This window comes from Acinonyx jubatus, chromosome C1, assembly GCF_027475565.1.
Source record: "Acinonyx jubatus isolate Ajub_Pintada_27869175 chromosome C1, VMU_Ajub_asm_v1.0, whole genome shotgun sequence".
In the NCBI taxonomy this organism is placed as follows: Eukaryota; Metazoa; Chordata; class Mammalia; order Carnivora; family Felidae; genus Acinonyx; species Acinonyx jubatus.
This window is the reverse complement of record NC_069381.1, coordinates 18,805,935-18,822,787: the sequence shown is the minus strand read 5'-3', so window position 1 is coordinate 18,822,787 and position 16,853 is coordinate 18,805,935. Positions and strand designations below refer to the sequence as shown.

At 52.6% G+C, this 16,853-nt stretch overlaps 1 protein-coding gene across 1 annotated transcript; it reads left to right on the top strand.

Moving 5' to 3' along the window:
• The first annotated feature begins 14 nt into the window (after window positions 1-14).
• LOC113599481 (uncharacterized) lies at window positions 15-14,717 on the top strand. The gene is made up of 5 exons (XM_027060041.2): window positions 15-91; window positions 2,640-2,716; window positions 10,942-11,122; window positions 13,529-13,671; window positions 14,038-14,717. The coding sequence occupies exons 2-5, from the start codon at window positions 2,661-2,663 to the stop codon at window positions 14,411-14,413; spliced, it is 756 nt and encodes a 251-aa protein (XP_026915842.2). The 5' UTR covers window positions 15-91; window positions 2,640-2,660; the 3' UTR covers window positions 14,414-14,717.
• The last annotated feature ends 2,136 nt before the right edge of the window (window positions 14,718-16,853 follow it).

The window sequence follows — 16,853 nt, the reverse complement described above, 5'->3', positions numbered from 1 at the left end:
GGACCCGCCCCCGACGGCCCTGCCTCGCCACGCCTGGCCCAGCTCCTGCTCCCTCCTCCCCGAGGCTGTCCCGGTGAAGGGCGCCATTGAGGTAGGGAGCCTAAAGCCCAAGACGCCCCCTCTTTTCTTCCCTCTTCCAATCCCCTTATTCCTAGGATTTCTAAGCAGCCCAGCTGAAAGGTAGTTGGGGGCCATTTTACAGATGGGTAGACTTAGGGTGGGAAAGAAGAGTCTTGTCCGAGGCTTAGGAGAGTTGGGGTATTAGAACTTTGCTGAGTACTGCGCAGAACTATAAAAGTTTGCCTTAGTAAGACCAGTTGGGGATTTTACTCCTCCAACAGCACCCAGGATGCTCTCTGACACCACCTGGGCATCTGGGCTGTCCCACCCCGCCCCCCAGGTAGTGATACTACCTGGGTGTTATGCTCTGACACTGACTTGCTGTGTTACCTTAGGCAATTTCTCCCCCCCCCCCCCCCCATGTCTTCATCTTTATCTGTCAAAGGAAATGGGATCCTATTTCTAGCCATCCTTCCGACCTGGAAGGGCCAGGTGCTGCATGACCTTGACCCAGACCCTGCCATGGTTACTAGGAGGCATTTTGAGGGGAGTGTGGATTCTAGAATTCCTCAAGCACAGATGTTCTAAGGCCAGGATTTAGGATTCTTTCTAGGATCCTATGCCTTCCCGTTACGCTTTGCGGAAAGGAGTCAAAAGAGAGCACTTGTCTTCATGCCACAGCCTTGCTCCTTCTAGATGGGGATGCTTCAGCAAGGTGAACTTCAGCCTTTAGGACTGCTCCTCGCACAGAAGACAGGAGTCCTGTTCCTGTGTTGGGGGGGAAATGGGGCTGTGCTATCCCCAGCTGGGTAGTGAGGCCCCACTGACATTCCTCTCTCAGAGTATAAACCAAGTGCTTTTTCAGCCATTCTGTCTCATTCTGTCCCAGGCTCATGGGGATTTGAACCTGGCTTTTCTTCATTTGGTGGTTGTGAACTCACCTTTCCGAGCATCATCTGTAAAAGGGGCAACAACACCTATTCCACAGGGCTGCCGGTAAGAATTAAAAACTTGAGTTGGAAAGGCAGACACCTGTTCTTGAGCAATGACCTATGAAGTTGCCTCCTCCAGAAAGCCTTCCCTGACTGCTATCTAGTAGGCTTCTCCCTTTGGGATCTCACAGGCCTGAGCTCTCAGCATTGCAAGTGTTTCTGCTGCCTGTTTCTACTCTTGTTGCCTCCACTAGACTCTGGATCCTTCAAGGGCAGTGCGTTTTTCGGATTCATTCCTGAATGCCTAGCAAGGGGTCCAGATGGAGTTGGATTACAGTCAGTGTTCCTTCCTGTCTTCTTCCCTCCCTCCCTCTATCTTTTTTACTGTATGAGGCTGTCTTCTCCCCAAAGGGCTGTGGCGATGGGTAGATAGGTCCTTAGGGCAGAGCCCCCCAGCTCTCTTACCCTGAGCCAGCTAGGTTCCGGGGCAGCAGAGAGAGCATTCTGGAGCCTGAAGGAAAAGCAGTCACCCAGGGCTGGCAGGTGAAGGGCAGCTGGTGGTGTCTAGCTGGCAGGGGGCACCATATGGGCCTAGCGAGCAGGTGGGCCTGGGAACGCTGAGACTGCAGGGAAGGCTGTTTCCAGGGCCATCGCATCGTCCCGGAGGTGGCTTGCTGGGAGCTGTCAGCCATGAATCCCCCGCAGAGGGGCAGCCGGCTCGTGCCCCTTCTGCCAATCCAGGAACAGAAGCAGAAACAGAAGGTCAGAGCGGCAAGGGGCCTCCTCTGAGGTCACCGTGTCCAAACCCTCATTTCGCAGGTAAGGAGCCTGAGGCCTAGGGAAGGGCAGGGACTTGCCCAAGGACACACAGCAAGCCAGCATCGGAAGCCAAGTCTCTTGCTTCACAGCTTGGATGCTTATAAAAACCGAGAGGGAGCAGAGAAGTCTTGAAAATATACCGGTATTCAAGGAGGGGTTTTAAGGTGATTTTTTTTATTCTTTTCTTTTTGCTCCTCTGATCTAACTTTGTAAAAATTTTTGCAGTGGTCGTATAGCCTTTAGCAATCAGAAAGAAAAATAGAAGCTCCTGGGTGGCTCAGTTGGTTAAGCATCTGACTCTTGATTTCAGCTCAGGTCACAATCTCCCGATTCCTGGGTTCAAGCCCTGAGTAGGTCTCCACACTGACAGTGTAGCGCCTGCTTGGGATTTTCTCTCCATCTCCCTCTGCGCCTCCCTGGTCACTCTCTGTCTCTCAAAATAAATAAATAAACTTTAAAAAAAAGAGAGAAAGAAAATAAATAAAAGGGAGGGAGAAGCTACCTGTGGTTATAACTGGCTCTTGTCTTTAGGAAAAGGGTGCCAGGATTGTAATCTTACTGTTTTCTCTGCCCTGGGCCCTTTGGGGACCCCAGATGAGATAGTGGGTGCCAGGGGTTGGGAGGGCTCTCAGCTTCTCTCCAGCTATCACTTGGACTTGCACTGGGACCAAGACAGAAGCCTAGCCTATGATCAGGAGCCCCGATTTCCTCCAGTGATCTGTCCTCCCTCCTTGCCTGAGCCAGTCCCTTTACCTGGCTTGGCCTTAGTTTTTCCATCTGTAAAATGGGAGTCTTTACAGCAGAGTGTATTTTCTTTTCCCCCACCAGCAGAACACAGTAGTTAAACACATGGATACTGGCACCCGGGATCCTGTCTTCCCCGCTTCTTTACTTCGTGACCTTAAGTAAGTCACTTAAATTCCACGGACTTCAGTTTCCTCATCTGTAAAGTGGGGATTATACCTCATGGATTAGTGTAGGGATTAAAAGAGTTAAAGTTTGGAACGTATTTAGAATTATGCCTGGCCTATAATGAGTGCTATATATATTGTGTATTTTAATAAAATCGGAGTCACTCTCCTGACTGGCTGAATAGTAAAGGTGGAATGACTGTTCTCATCATGGTTCTTGACTGGCCTCCAGGGAAGGGAGCCCTCTTGGGTTTGGGACCTGGCCCAGTCCGAGCTGCGGGTCGTCCAGCCTCACCCCAGAGCCCCCACCCCCTCTCCCGACTGGAGAGGTAGGACTTCCCCCTCCACCTCAGGCCCAGGTCTGAGACAGCCCTCTCTCAGGGAATCGGAGGGAACTTGGGTTACTGATGAGTCAGGAGCCCAGACATTCCTCCTGAGACTTGGTTCTGACTTTTCACCTGACCTGCCTCCTGTGTCCCACTGATCCAGCAACTCTAACCAATTTGTTCTGAACCCTTCCCTCCTCAGACCCTTCTCATGATGCTTCCTCTTCCAGAAACATCCAGCCAGATTGCCTCCTCAACTCTCCCAGCCTACCCACCTTTGCCCTGAAAGTCTAGTTGGCCTCCTCCCCAATACCCAGTCGTAGCTACCCACACACTTGTCTTCCCTCACAAGCTTCTTCTTCTCGCGCGCCCAGGCTCTCACTCGCTCTCTCTCCCCTAGTCAACTGTTTGACCTTGGAGTTCTACATACTTGGGCTCTGAACCAAATCCTCCAGGGGCGCCTGGGTGGCTCAGTCAGTTGAGCATCCGACTCTTGGTTTCAGCTCAGGTCATGATCTCACGGTTCGTGAGTTTGAGCCCCGCCTCAGGCTCCACGATAAGATTGAGAAGCTTGCTTGAAGATTCTCTCTCTCCCTCTTACTCTCTGGCCCTCCCCCACTCACTCTCTCTATCAAACAAACAAAAACTTTAAAACCAAATTCTCCATCTATATCTATATATCTATATATCTATATCTAGAAATAGAGATAGAGATATAGATATAGATATAGATATAGATATAGATATAGATATAGATATGCAATCCTAGCTAACGGGCTTCAGTTTCCTCATCCGTACAGCAGGAATAATACCCACTTTAGAGGGCTTTGTAAGGCTTCTATTGGATAATATGTGGGAAACGCTTGGCCTAGTGCCTGCCATGTGGCAGGTGCTTAGTAAATGGTAACTCTGGTTGTCATTCATGTTTTATGGCTGAACCTGTTTGCTTCCCCCAGCGGCGGGGTATGTCTCAAGCCTGGGGGCTGGAAATCATCATTCACCCCAGGGTTCCCTGGAGCAGCTGACCAGTGCCTGGCACCGAGGCGGTGGCCAGTACGCATCTAAGGACTCGACTTAAGTTCTGTCTTCTGGTGCTCAGCATGTGCCCAGCAAGTGGGTGGCCCTCTGCAGTTGGAGAAGCAGCAGCACCTAAACGCGTTGGGGAAAGTGCTCCTGGGGGACCCCTACCCACCCAGTCTGCCCCCCCTGGGTAGCACCAGCCGCTGTCTTTTGCTTCCACGGGGAAGTCTTTGCCTATGGAGCCGCTGAGCTAATTAAAAATGACAAAGCACTGTGTAATTGCCAGCAATTGGTGAGTCCCCTGCCTCCTCGTGCCCCTCCCTCCCTTGCCCTCCTTGGCACTGTCTGGCCTAGAGGTCAGTGCACAGGCACAGAAGCAGGCGGAGTGGCGACACTGAGGACACACTTGTATCAGGAGACCCGGAGGCTGGCTGCTTCCGCCAACCTCGGGCGTGGGACCCTGGGCAAGGAAGTTCCCTTCTTACAATGGTGCCATTTCCCCCCACTGCAGGGCTCTTGACCTTGTGTTAAGAGCAGGGACAAGGCTACAGGGCCAGGCCGGAGGGCTCTGCTGAGAGGGTCTGGGCTGCACCTGGCAGGTGGATTGAGGCAGACAGCCTCAATAAGGCAGACAGCCCTGGGTTTAAATCCTAGCCCTGCCTCTCACCAGCTATGTGATCTTGGGCAGGCCACTTTACCTTCTCTGGACGACAGATTCCTCATCTCCAAAATAGCATTTGTTTGGCAGTGCTTCACTCTCACGAGGAGAACCCTTATTTGTCCTAGATGTGTGCCTATAACAGAGACTGCCTGGACCAGCTCTTTTCTATCAAAGTGAACGCAGAAACTAAGGGTTGAAAACTTGTAGCACAATCCGATAGAGTAATTGTAGGTCTTGAATCTCATAATAAAAACAAATGGCTGGTATTTTTTTTTTTCATTTTATTTTTCTAGTAATTCATTTTTTCCTTGTATTTTACAAAAGTATTGGTCTGGGACAGATTAGAAATTTTTAAAAAAATGGTCCTTCTCCACAGATGGTTTGAGAAGCATTTGCTCCAGGGCAATTTGTAAAAACGGATAGAGTAGCAATCTCGCCGAAATGCTTACATAGTTCTCGGATATGGGTCCCAGGACCTTCCACTTCCGTGACCCCCAAGCCTTTAGGATAAAAGACCACATCTCTTAGCCTGGCATTCAAGGCCCCTCTCACTAAAGTCCCACCTACCTTCCCATCTTGCCTGCTTCCCCATGATGTAACCTTGTAATCCAACCGTGTTCTCTCTTCCCCCAAACTTCCCATGCCCTCTTACTCCTCCATGCCTTCTCCTGGGCTTCTCCTCCCATCTGGAATGCCTTTCTTGGCGCCCTAAAACCGGCAAACTCTTATTCATCCTTTAAAGCCCAGACTGAATGTCACCACTCTTGGGAAGACTTTCCCACTGCCAGCCCTGCACCTGCCCCAGGCATGCAGCATGGTGTGCGGAGGCAGGGCGCTGCAGCGGTTAAGGAACTTCACACAAGCTCGAGGGAGAGCGGTGTGGCTTTTGGACGTGACTTTGCCAGCCGTGTGATCCCGGGCAGGTGACTTTGTCGAGCTTCGTTTTTCCCATCTGTGTAGTGGGATCGGCCGTGAGGAGCGGAGATGTTGGAGAAGTTCCCAGCACCATGACTCGTAGGAGGGACTCAAGATATAGCAGCTGTTGTTAGCATTATTTCCCTGGTTGAGAACATCCCAGGTTGTGGTTTTTTCGTTGTTGTTGCTGCCTCCCTACAGAACGGTTGCTCCTTGAGAGCAGGGACACTTGAGTGTGTCTGATGTACCTGGCTGTTTCTCGTGCCCTGCACAGGAGGGTGTGTTTTGGATAAGGGTCTCCGGCTGCCGCCCGCCCCATGATGCTAGTGGCTGTGGCTCCCTTGTCAGTGAAGTGCTGATTAACCAGCTCCGTGGAAGAATTTAAAAAAAAAAAAAAAAAAAATCCTTGATTTTTTGCCAATTTCCATGCTGTGTAAACACCCATCAAGGCCAATTCCAAGTTACCAAAATTTAACAACTGGCTTACAAAGTTCCTGAATATTTTTACAGTCTGCTCTTGTGAGCCCGCCAACTCCAGCACCTAGCTCCAGCACCCCTCTGGGTGTGACTGCTCTGGGGCCCGTAGCAGGCCGCCTCCTGTCCCCTCTGCCCAGCCAACCCATTGAGGGCCACCCAGGGAAGGGCCATGGGTCACCATGCTCCACACGGAGGTCCTCGCTCATCCCCTCCCCCAAGCCTCCAGCCCCTTTGTTCTCTGTGAAATCTGCCCATCCACCTCCTCCCTCAGCAGGAAGAACTCTCCGGGGGCCTGGGCAAAGGGGGCTCTGCCTGTGCAGCCAGCAGGGGCCTCTGCAATAAAGCTGTCCCCACAGCTGTTGCAGGCTGACGAAGCTAACCTTGGTCACTTTGTCCTTTGGTCCCAGTGGGGAGCGAAGAAAGCTGGTGCACAACCTCCTCTCACCCTCCCCCTCTCCCCTTTTCCTCTGGTTGTGCCCAGCCCCCAAGTCTTTGCCTGTGCAGGTGCCTCCATTTGGAATGCCCTCTCCCTCCCTCCCCACTTTCCACCTCCTTCAACGCCCGGCTGCAACATTACTTCAAGAAGTCATTCACCAGCAGAAGGCTTCAGGCCCCTCTGCAGGTGCAGCTGATGCCTGTCTCCTGTGCCCCCTTCGCCAGCTGCTTGCCCAGCTGCCTGCCCCTCCCCCTGCAGCAGAGGTTCCCGTGGGGACACCTGTTTAAGATGCAAACTCCTGGCAACACCCTCTGAGCTTTCCTAGCTACTAGCTGCTGGTGGGGCAGGAATCTGTGCCCCAGGACATTTGGATATAGAAGACTGAGAACCTCACTTTGAGAAGCCCTGTCCTAACTCGCCCGGACTGTGGCTGATTCACACTGAGGAACCCCTCACCAGGATCAGATGCTCAATATGCCTCCGTTGGATGGAATCCAACGTCTGCTTCTGAGGCCACCCAGTCTGGAGGGCCCATTCCAGGGGCTCAGCTAAGGGCTGCTCTGTACTCCTCCCCTGGCGGGGCTGAGCACCATGACAGGCAAGCACAGGGCGCCTCCTTTCTGCGAACACTGCTGCTCGGGCTTCGGTCTCCTTACTGTGAAATCGGCAGAGAGAACATCTACCTCTTAGGATGACTGTGACAGTTAAATGAGATGATGCCCGTAGGGTCGTTAGCATGTGCCTGGCACATAGGGAGTGCTCAGAAATGGTCAGCCCTTAGAGTAGAATCCAGATTTCCTGGCCTAGTTTGTAAGGCTGTGTGAGCTGCCTGCTGCCTGCCTTGCCCACCTGTGTCTGAAACATTCCCCCCCCCCCCCCCCCCGTGCCCACTGGCCTTCTCTTTGCCTTGCCTCGGATTGGCCAAGCTCATTTGCCAACTCAGGGTTCTTTGGACTGAACTGTCTCTCCCCAACCTCAACTCATAAGTTGAGCCTAATGAAGCCCCCCAATGTGGTTGTATGTGGACCTAGGGCTTTTAGGGGGCAAGGATGGTTAAGTGAAGTCAAGAGTGTGGGGAACTAATCTGATAGGATTGGTGGCCTTATAAGAAGAGGAAAGAGGGGCATCTGGGTGGCTCAGTCAGTTGAGTGTCTGACTCTTGATTTCGGCTCAGGTCGTGATCTCACAGGTTCGTGGGTTCAAGCCCCACGTCGGGCTCTCTGCTGCCAGTGTGGAATCCACTTTGGATTCTCTGTCCCCTCCATCTCTGCCTATCCCCTGCTCTAGCTCTCTCTCTCAAAAAATTAAACATTTTTTAAAAATAGGAAAGAAAGAGATCGCTTGTAGGTGCTGTGGAAAGGCTATGCAAAGACATAGCAAAAAAGGTTGGCCGTCTGCAAGTCAGGAAGAGAGCACTCACCAGGAACTGAATTGGCGGGCACCTTGATCTTGGACTTCCCAGCCTTCAAACCTGGGGAAAAATAATAATAAATTTCCGTTTAAGCCACCCAGTCTGCAATGTTCTGTTATGGCAGCCTGAGCTGACTAAAGCACATGCTGTGTCCTCTACTTGGAATGATTTTCCCCGATCTCACGGTGGCTCCTTATGTCGCTCAGATTTCAGCTGAAATGACATGTCAGAGAGGCCCTTCTGTTTTGGTTTATCATCTGTTTCTACCTCACTGGAAAGCTCCACAACAGCTGGAACCTGGTGTCTCCTGCTTCATTAACCCCCTGAGCCTTGGCCGTAGGTGGTGTACCGGGGGCTGAATAAATATGTTAGAATGTTACTAAATACCCAGGTTCTGACCACCCATCCTTAAAGGCTGGTGGTCCAAGCCACCGTCATCCCTCTCCCGGGTTATTGCCGTAGCCCTTGGCTTATTTCCCTGCTTCCTTCAGTCTAGGCTTAACCCAGCAGGAGCCCCTTGGAAACCTAAATCTGATCATGTCACTCCTCTATAGAAAACCCTTCCTTGGCTCCCCCTTTCTCTCAGACCAAAAGCCCCAATCCCTTAACTGTCCCCCAGGGCCTTGCACAACTGGCCCCTAACCCCTCCACTCCAGCCGCATGGGCCTCTTGGCTGCCCCCTGGGTACATTAGGCACGTGCCCAAACCAGGGCCTTCATACGTACTGTTCCCTCTGCCTGTAACACCCTTCCCTCTGAAATCTGAGTGGTTCATTCCTTTTCATTCTTCAAGTCTTTGCTCAGACATCATCTTTTTAACAAAGCCTTCCGGGAACATTTGTTCAGAGTGACAACCTCTCCTCCCTCCAGGGCTGGCTTCTGGGAGCACAGCCAGCACCCCGACTCAGGACCCTATGCTCAGATGGGTCCCACACTTTGCATTTTATGCTCCACTATCACTGTCTCGAAATTCTTAATAATTTTATCTTTGAATTTGTGTTTTGTAAGTGAAGTCTGATGGGACAAGGGGATATGCGCAAGGAACTTGGCCTCAGCTCACATGTGCCACCTGGCCCCCTGCCCATTAGCACCTCCGGCCCCGTTCCGCCTCCCCTCTCTGGCCCTGCTCGAAGACTGTGGCTGTCTTTGGTGGCTGGCAGGACCCCGATCACAGACCCGGGACAGGGGAGGGGAGGTCAGGTGCACACACTGCACAGCATCTTGGGACAGGGCATGGCTATCCCCACCCTGCACTGGCAGCATCATGGCGCGTCCAGTAGGTGACTGGCCAGAGAGGCCACATCTCAGTGGGGGCAAGACCCTGATGCAGGTCCTGAGCACAACCCGGAATGGAAGCTTAAAGACCTTTGGGGGTTACCCATTTGCCAAGGGTTGGAAGAGTGGCCCCGTGGGAAGGAGAGGCCAGGCTTGAGTTCCGTAGGCCCCACCCTCACCTGGGTGCTACCCATCAGTCCTGCATCTGGGGGGAGGGACAATTTGGTGAGGGGAACTTGGCAACGGTCAGGCTCTGGAGAGTGGGTGCCTCCACCATAGTGTGGCAGGGTCCGCGGGTACCCAGGAGACTTTTTACCCCAAGGGTATCTCTGTTCCCAGAAGAGCTCACTTAATCTCTAGCTGGGCGGATCAGCTCTTCCTCTCTCCAGTTCTTTCTGTTTGGCCTCTTCTGGCGGGCTTGGGGCACCCTTGGGGACAAGCCATGAAATACAAATTGTGTAATTTCTGTGACTCCACGTACGAGTTAAATGCTCTGATATTTTCATTTCAAAGCTGGCATTGTACAATATAAAGATGAGTGGTAAAACCCATGCTGATAATTTAAGATTTGTCTTTGCTTAGAATGACATTAAACAGCAAATAAAAACACAGTGACAAGTTGAGAGACAGAGAAAGAGAGAGAGGGAGAGAGGAGACTGCAGAAAGAAGGGAAAATTTCCTGTGTACCTTTAACAGTGTACCTTTTCTCTGCCTTTGGAACAAGGGCCCCACGTTTTCGTTCTGCGCTGGGCTCTGCAAATTACGCAGTCTGTCTCATCTCCGTCACTCCTGGTCCCATCGTTTTTCGTTTTTATTTTTGTTTTTTGTTCTTACTGCATCTTGACACTACAGAATTGACTTATTTCTTGTGGTTGTGTTTTACTGTCTGCTTCCCCCACTAGCAGGTGGGGCCCCTGGAAGATGTTTTGTTTTGTTTTGTTTTTCCTGTTTGGTTCATGGCTGTATCCCTAGGGTACAGAGGTGCACGGTACACTATAGGTGCTCCATAAATGTTCAGGGAATGTTGAAAAGAAAGGACGTTACCTGGGAAGATTGGAGGCCCATCAGGTTTTCCTTCCCCCTGGCCGTCTGGGCTCCAGGCCCTCCCCAAGGCCATTTTGTCTCTTTTGGCTCAGACAATTCACAGAACTTTGTGGTTCCTGCATTTCCTTTTCAGACCTCAGTGTTTCAGCCTTGGCGTCTTCCTCCAGCCCTAGCGCCACCGTCAGTGTGAATGGTGGCCGCTCAGCAGGCTGTGAGGAACCCCGCCAGGTGCCTGGACCGCAGGCTTCTCTCCTTCCTGCAATTCCTTAGGTCATTTCCATCCATTGTCTTTGGCCACAGCTTCTTGAGTTAATCTTTCCACCTGGGGAGGGTTCCCTTGCTGGTTTCCCCATCTGCTTCCAGGTTCAAATCCTTTTTGGCTCCAAATCCCTTCTTGGGGTTTCCATGGCCCTTCCGCCTCTAACAGCCAGGGTGACCTTGGGCAAGCCTCCCACTCTCCTCTGGGGAGGCCCTTGTGAAAGCAGGGGGCCTGCTGTTGCCCTCCCCTCAGGGAAGGCCGGCAGGGTAAGTAAGAGTCCTGTAGAACAGTGGCGGATAGAACGGAGGTTGTTTCTGTTGCTTTTGAGGGTCTGACAGCGCTGAACCCGGATGCCAGGTGACCCCATTCTTTCCCCTTCCCCTTTGGTTACACAAGAAACCGTCATCATTCGTTTCTGCTGGGAGCACCCCTGGCCGTTCCGTCATTCCACCAAGCGTGTGATGGGACAGAGCCTGTCGTGTGGGAGGCCCGGACTCCGCTCGCCCTTTCTCCTGGAGAAGATTCTGGTTGTAACTGCTCAGCCAGCCTCTCCCCTTCCTGGCTCTCTTACTTACGGGTAAGCCTACACTGCTCTCCGCTGGGGCAAAGACACCCCAACACAGAACAGCGTAAGGAATATAGAAGTGTCCTGGCCTCTCGCACAGCAGGCCTCGTGCGAGGACACCGTCTCTCATACAGGAGGCCCTGGCCATTCAGAGACCCTTCCGCGGTGGGACTCTTCCATCCCATAAGCTTCATCGCCCCCTTTGGGGGTTGTCGCCACGGCTGGCTGCAGCCAAGCAGAGAGGAAAAAGAAGGCACCGGGTGACTTAAGGCCTCGGCCTCAAAGTGGCCTCCCTCGCTTGCATTCACGTTCCGACGGCCGGGACTTAGTCCCGTGGCCACTTCTGCCAGGGAGGCCGGGAAACATCACGTCTAGCAGAGCAGCCACATGCCAGTGAGGAAGAGGGGGACAGGGTTGGAGGACAACCGGCTGATCCGCTACACCTGCCCTCCCTCTGGAATGTGACTCCGGCTCTTGGACAACCTAGTTTCCAGGTTTTGTATCACAGAAGCAAGAAAATAGGTGGAGAGGGCCTGAAATGGAAAAGAGAGAGAGAAAGGGACGGGGACACGGAGGGAAAAGGATTGTAAGGGTATTAGAGGGACACAAGTCACAGTTGGCATTATTTTTAAATTACTTTTGCTTAATGGTCTGTGTCTTATTAAGTGCTCTGGCCTCGTGGCACCGAGCCTGGGTCCCCAGGGGTCCCAGGAAATGTGGGTGATGCACGCCCAGCGCACTTAGAATTTACCAGGCCGTGTGCTGAGACTGAGGCCGCGGGACACAGTCTCTGCCCTCTAGGAATCCGCAGTCCAGTGGGGAGGACAGACATGGGATTAGAGGCGAGCCCAAGCTGCTTGAAAAGACGTGGAGGGAATTAACTCGGCCTTGGCAAGGCGGGGGAGGGGCAGGCAAGAAAGGGCATAAAAGGGACATCTGCTTTAGACTCAGCTCTGCCTGTGCAGAGCACTCAGTCGTCTAACATATTGTACTTGAGCGGTAAAAAGTAAAGGGCAGATGAAGTGAAGACTCAAGAAACTCGGGTCCTGGTGCCCTGCTGTTGTGTCACAGGGCAAGTGCCTTCCCTCTCACGTCACCTTTGCTTCCTGCTGTCTGCAGGGCCATCGCTAGCACATTCCATACTCTGGTGGGAGGTACTGAAAGCCTCCGTCACCAGCGGATAAAACACAACCAGGTACCCCCTTTTCCAGGGTGACGCAGGCCCCACGCTCAGACACACAGAGTGGAGACAGGTGGATTTCAGCCACACTTACCCCTTGGCGTCACACCCTTGTTCAGTGCACACCCCACGCAGCTGTGTTTAGGCAACAGCCTTGCTCCTGGGAGATGTTGTAGGATCCCAAAGGGGTAACTGCTATGAACATTACTCAGAACCCCAGTAATCCCCGGAACATCCTTTCACAAGCAGGTTTTCTTTCTCCTGTGTTCTGCAACAGGTGTGGGACTAGTGTGAGGCAAGTGAGGTACCTTGGACACATAGTTAAGGAGACACTCCCCGTCGGGGTGGCCACTGAGAATGGACGTCTGCATACATTTTGCACCCTGGGCACCTCACTATCCTCACCCTAGTCCTGGCCCGGCTCTACAGGGGTCCCACAGATCTGGGTGGTGGCGGTGGTGGTGGTTGGGTTTCAAAGGAAGGTGCCAGAAAACCACATCAGACTCGAGGGCAGCTTCCCTGGGCAGTGGGGAGACAGGGAGGGGACTGCACCTGGGAGAAGAAGCACAGGGAAGGTGAACCACGGTCCAGGAAGTAGGGTGCCAGGGAACCTCAACTTTACCTACAACGGTAGGGAGTGAGAGGGAGGCCCAAGTGATTGGTGATTGGAGGGGTTTGTAGGAAAAGCTGTGGGGAAGGGGGGGTAGGGAAGAGAGGAGGATGATGGTTCTGGGTCCTGGGCCGCAGGTGACAAGGCAGCTCACACACCCAGGAGGAGGCAGCCTCCGAGGGAGGGTGGCCTCCACCCAGGAGCCCGCCTTCAGGGCCTCCAGTGCCCACCCCGGTGTTGCTCTGCAGGCAGGGAGCCTGAATCTGGATGCTTTGCAAGTCAAGGGCTCAGGCCACCGAGAGTCAGTTTTGGGTGGCTCAGGCCACCGAGGATCAGACAGGTTCGGGCCGGGGTCCTTCCAGCAGGGGAAAGCCAGGACTAAGTCAGCCCGGCCTCCCAGACGCGGAAAACCTCCGCCGACTGCTTCCCAGACTCCTAGACATTCCAAACCACTTTCCCTTCTGCCTGTGCTGATGGCCACTCAGTGTTTCTAGAAAAATCACCTCGTCTTTACTTAAGTAATTTATTTTCAAAGGAAACTATGTAAACGGAGGACTTGAGTGACACAAGTAGAAGCGAAGCAATCGTGTGAGTACAATGGTAATCGAGTAGTGTCCTTAAATTCCAGCTGGATCCCAGCGCCCTGGCTGTTCTCAATCTGAGGGCCAGTCTTTGCGTTCGAAGGGAGGTTAGCAAAGGTCAGAAAGGTCAGAAAGACAGACAGCATCCACTGAGACTTTCACGTCAGAAATGGAACCCTTTTCACCCTCTGTGAGTCTGTGTCCTTTAATGTGGCATCTGTGCCCGCTGGCCCCATTTCATGAATATGTCCCCTTCTCCTCAAACTCTGCTCCCAGGGAGTCCTGAACATATGACAGCCAGAGCTACCTCTCGTAGTTGGGGTGGGAGTGGCGGGGGCCCCCGGTTCTGTGGGCCTGGAGCGAGAGAGAGGGGGGGACGTGCTCCCAGACAGAGACCAGTGGGAGGAATGGGTATGCACGAAGGGAAGCTAGTGGGTTTGGCGTTGCAGTTTTGTGGTGACAACTGTTTCCCACGACTAAAGCCGTGAGCAAAACAGGAAGTAGCAAGCGGCAGGGACCTTCCTCGTCTGACTTCAGCTTTCCTCTAACCCGCCAGTCCGCTGTCTCCTCCTTGTCCTCATGCACCTGTCTGGTGTGAGGACCTCAGAGAGGCCCCGAGAGTCTCCCGGCCGTTGCCCAGCCCCGCCTCCTGCCCGCGGATGCGCCACCGCCACAGGAGGGACGCCGGGTGTACCGTGGGGCACCTGGGTTTTGGGTCCAGCTCTGCCACCATCTCACTGTGTGACATCAGGCAAATCCCTCCCCCCCCCACCCCCGCCCCGACCCGGACCTGGATTTCCTCATTACTGAATGGAAGGGGCTGGATGGCTGATGGCCAAGGGCTTTTCTATCCCAGGAATCCCATAGGATCCCAGGCAGCAGGAGGGCCTGGGGAGACTGGAGAAGGGAGGTCGTCCTGTGGCAGGATGTGACCCCTACACGCACGAGGTGTGGGCATAGTTCTGTCGCTGACAGTGAAAGAGAGCACAGGTCACACGCTGAAGGGCGCCCCGGCCAGGGCGACACATCAGCCCACAGAAATGACAGCCCAGAGATGAGGATTATAATGGGAGCTGGCAGTTTTGGGGTGAAGGTGAACAACCCTGCAGGGGGAGGGGGATTTCCCCATTGTTTTATTTATCAGCATTATCTTTTTAATTTTTTAATAATACTGAGATCCTAATTTTTTTGTAATATTGAGATATAATTCATATAACAAATTTCACCTTTTTAAAAAAAATGTGTTTAATGTTTATTTATTTTTGAGAGAGAGAGAGCACAGGGGAGGGGCAGAGAGAGGGAGACACAGAATCCGAAGCAGGCTCCAGGCTCTGAGCTGTCAGCACAGAGCCGGACGCGGGGCTTGAACTCATGAACCATGAGACCATGACCTGAGCCGAAGTCGGACGCTTAACCGACTGAGCCACCCAGGTGCCCCTCTCAGGTGCTATTTCAAGAGTTATTCAGCATTATAGCAGGTAGCCCCTCGCACCGATCCTTTGAAGTAGGTACTATTCTACGCCACTTTATGCAGACAAGGAAGGAGATGGGCTCCAGGATGTGCCTCCGTGCGGTGGTATCTGCATTCAGACTTGGTGACGATGGCACCTGGTTGGCTCAGTCGGTTAAGCTTCCGACTTCGGCTCAGGTCATGCTCTCGCGGTCCATGAGTTCAAGCCCCGCGTCGGGCTCTGTGCTAACAGCTCGGAGCCTGGAGCCTGCTTCCGATTCTGTGTCTCCCTCTCTCTCTGCCTCTCCCCTGCTCGTGCTCTGTTTCTGTCTCTCTCAAAAATAAATAAACATTAAGATAAGAGAGAGACTTGGTGAGGATGTGAATCCCTTCCAGGCCACAGCACTTTGTTGCCTGAGCTCTCCTCCAGAGCCTTCTTTTCCTTGGCTACAGGAACAGCAACAATTGAGTTGATAGTTTCTCCTTCAGCCTATGTGCCAGAGTGCCTACCACGGGCAGAGCTCCGACCAAGCCACGAAGGGCAGGGACAGTGACCGAGAGAGCAACCTTTGTTGTCCATAGCCACTGAGATGCGGGGGTCATCTGTTTCTGCAGCAGAGCCCAGCCCTCCCCGACTGACCTGGCGTTTCCATGGGCTGGGACCCGAGCAGCCTCCGTGCACAGAAGCAATGCTCGCTCAGACTTGCTTACACACACACATATAGCTTGGGTATATTTTCGAAACAATGAGTTATACACCAAATTGGATAAAAATTGAGGTCAAGCAGTGCGGCTTGAATTTCCAGAGGCTTGGCCTGTGCGTTTGGGGAGCTGATTTTCATGAAAATTCTGTCTGCACAGTGGATGAAGCTTTACTCGGATGAGGCTCTCAATCCTGGATAAGGCTCACCCTTGAGATTGTTTCCAGATGCCGCCCAGGCTCCTTGAGAACAACCACTCACCTTGGCGGATAATCAGAGTCAACAATAAGTACACACTGAGAATTTACCAGATACGGCACTGAGCACTTTTCCTATAGTTTAACCTCCTAACCACCCTACAGGATAGGTACTATTATCACCCCCATTTTCCAGATGAGGAAACTGAGGCTCAGAGAGGTAAGAAGTCTTGCCCAAGATCTCAAAACAAGTAGGTGCAAAAAGCAGAGTTTGAACCTAGGTCGGCCTTCTTCTAGAGCTCACATTCAAGTCTATCTTTCGACCACGAAAGTCACTTGATGACCCATGACCAACTCAGCATCTACCAGTGTCTCGTGCTGGAATTTACCATCAGATCTTCTACGGGAGATAACACCATAGTATATAGACAGAGCCCAGAGTTAAAAGTCAGGAGCCCTGGGTTCAACTTTCAGATCCAGTTTTAGCTTACTCCATGGCTTAGGACAAATTCCTCCCCCCACCCCTGGGCCTCAGTGTTCGCATCCGTTAAGTGGGACATTTTAACTAAATCAGCAGTTCCAGTGTTAGCTGGACATCTGAACTACCTAAGCTCGTTAAAGATACTGAATGATGGGCCCTTCCCAAGATATGCATTATCGGGTCTGGGAACCCTGAGTTCCCAGATGATTCGTACCCAAAGAAAGCACTGGGAACCCAGCCTCTAGGAACCTTCTATAGCTCAGCCTCTGTGAGTTTATGGAGGCAAAAAAGACCACCCCAGTAACCATGCTGGGCAGTCTGAGCCAAAGACCAAAGAAAAACAGTTTCTGGATGGTATGTCGTGGAAGAATCTAGAAGAGAAGGAAATTGGTTGGACTGTGGAAGTTGGGGTGTGGGGGAAACAGAAGCAGAAGCTGGCTTTGGTTGGTTTTCACGGTTTCATTTTCTCCTCGGTTTTCAGTGAAACTACCCTTCCTGGCCCCCTTGCAGTCAGGAGAGGCAGACCTGGCCATCGAAGTGGGT

Coding starts and splice junctions, on each gene's coding strand:
- LOC113599481 (XM_027060041.2), top strand. CDS start 2,661: ATGGATACTGGCACCCGGGATCCTGTCTTCCCCGCTTCTTTACTTCGT. Junction 2,717..10,941: donor TCTTTACTTCGTGACCTTAA/GTAAGTCACTTA, acceptor TGGTTACACAAG/AAACCGTCATCATTCGTTTC. Junction 13,672..14,037: donor TGGAACCCTTTTCACCCTCT/GTGAGTCTGTGT, acceptor CTAACCCGCCAG/TCCGCTGTCTCCTCCTTGTC.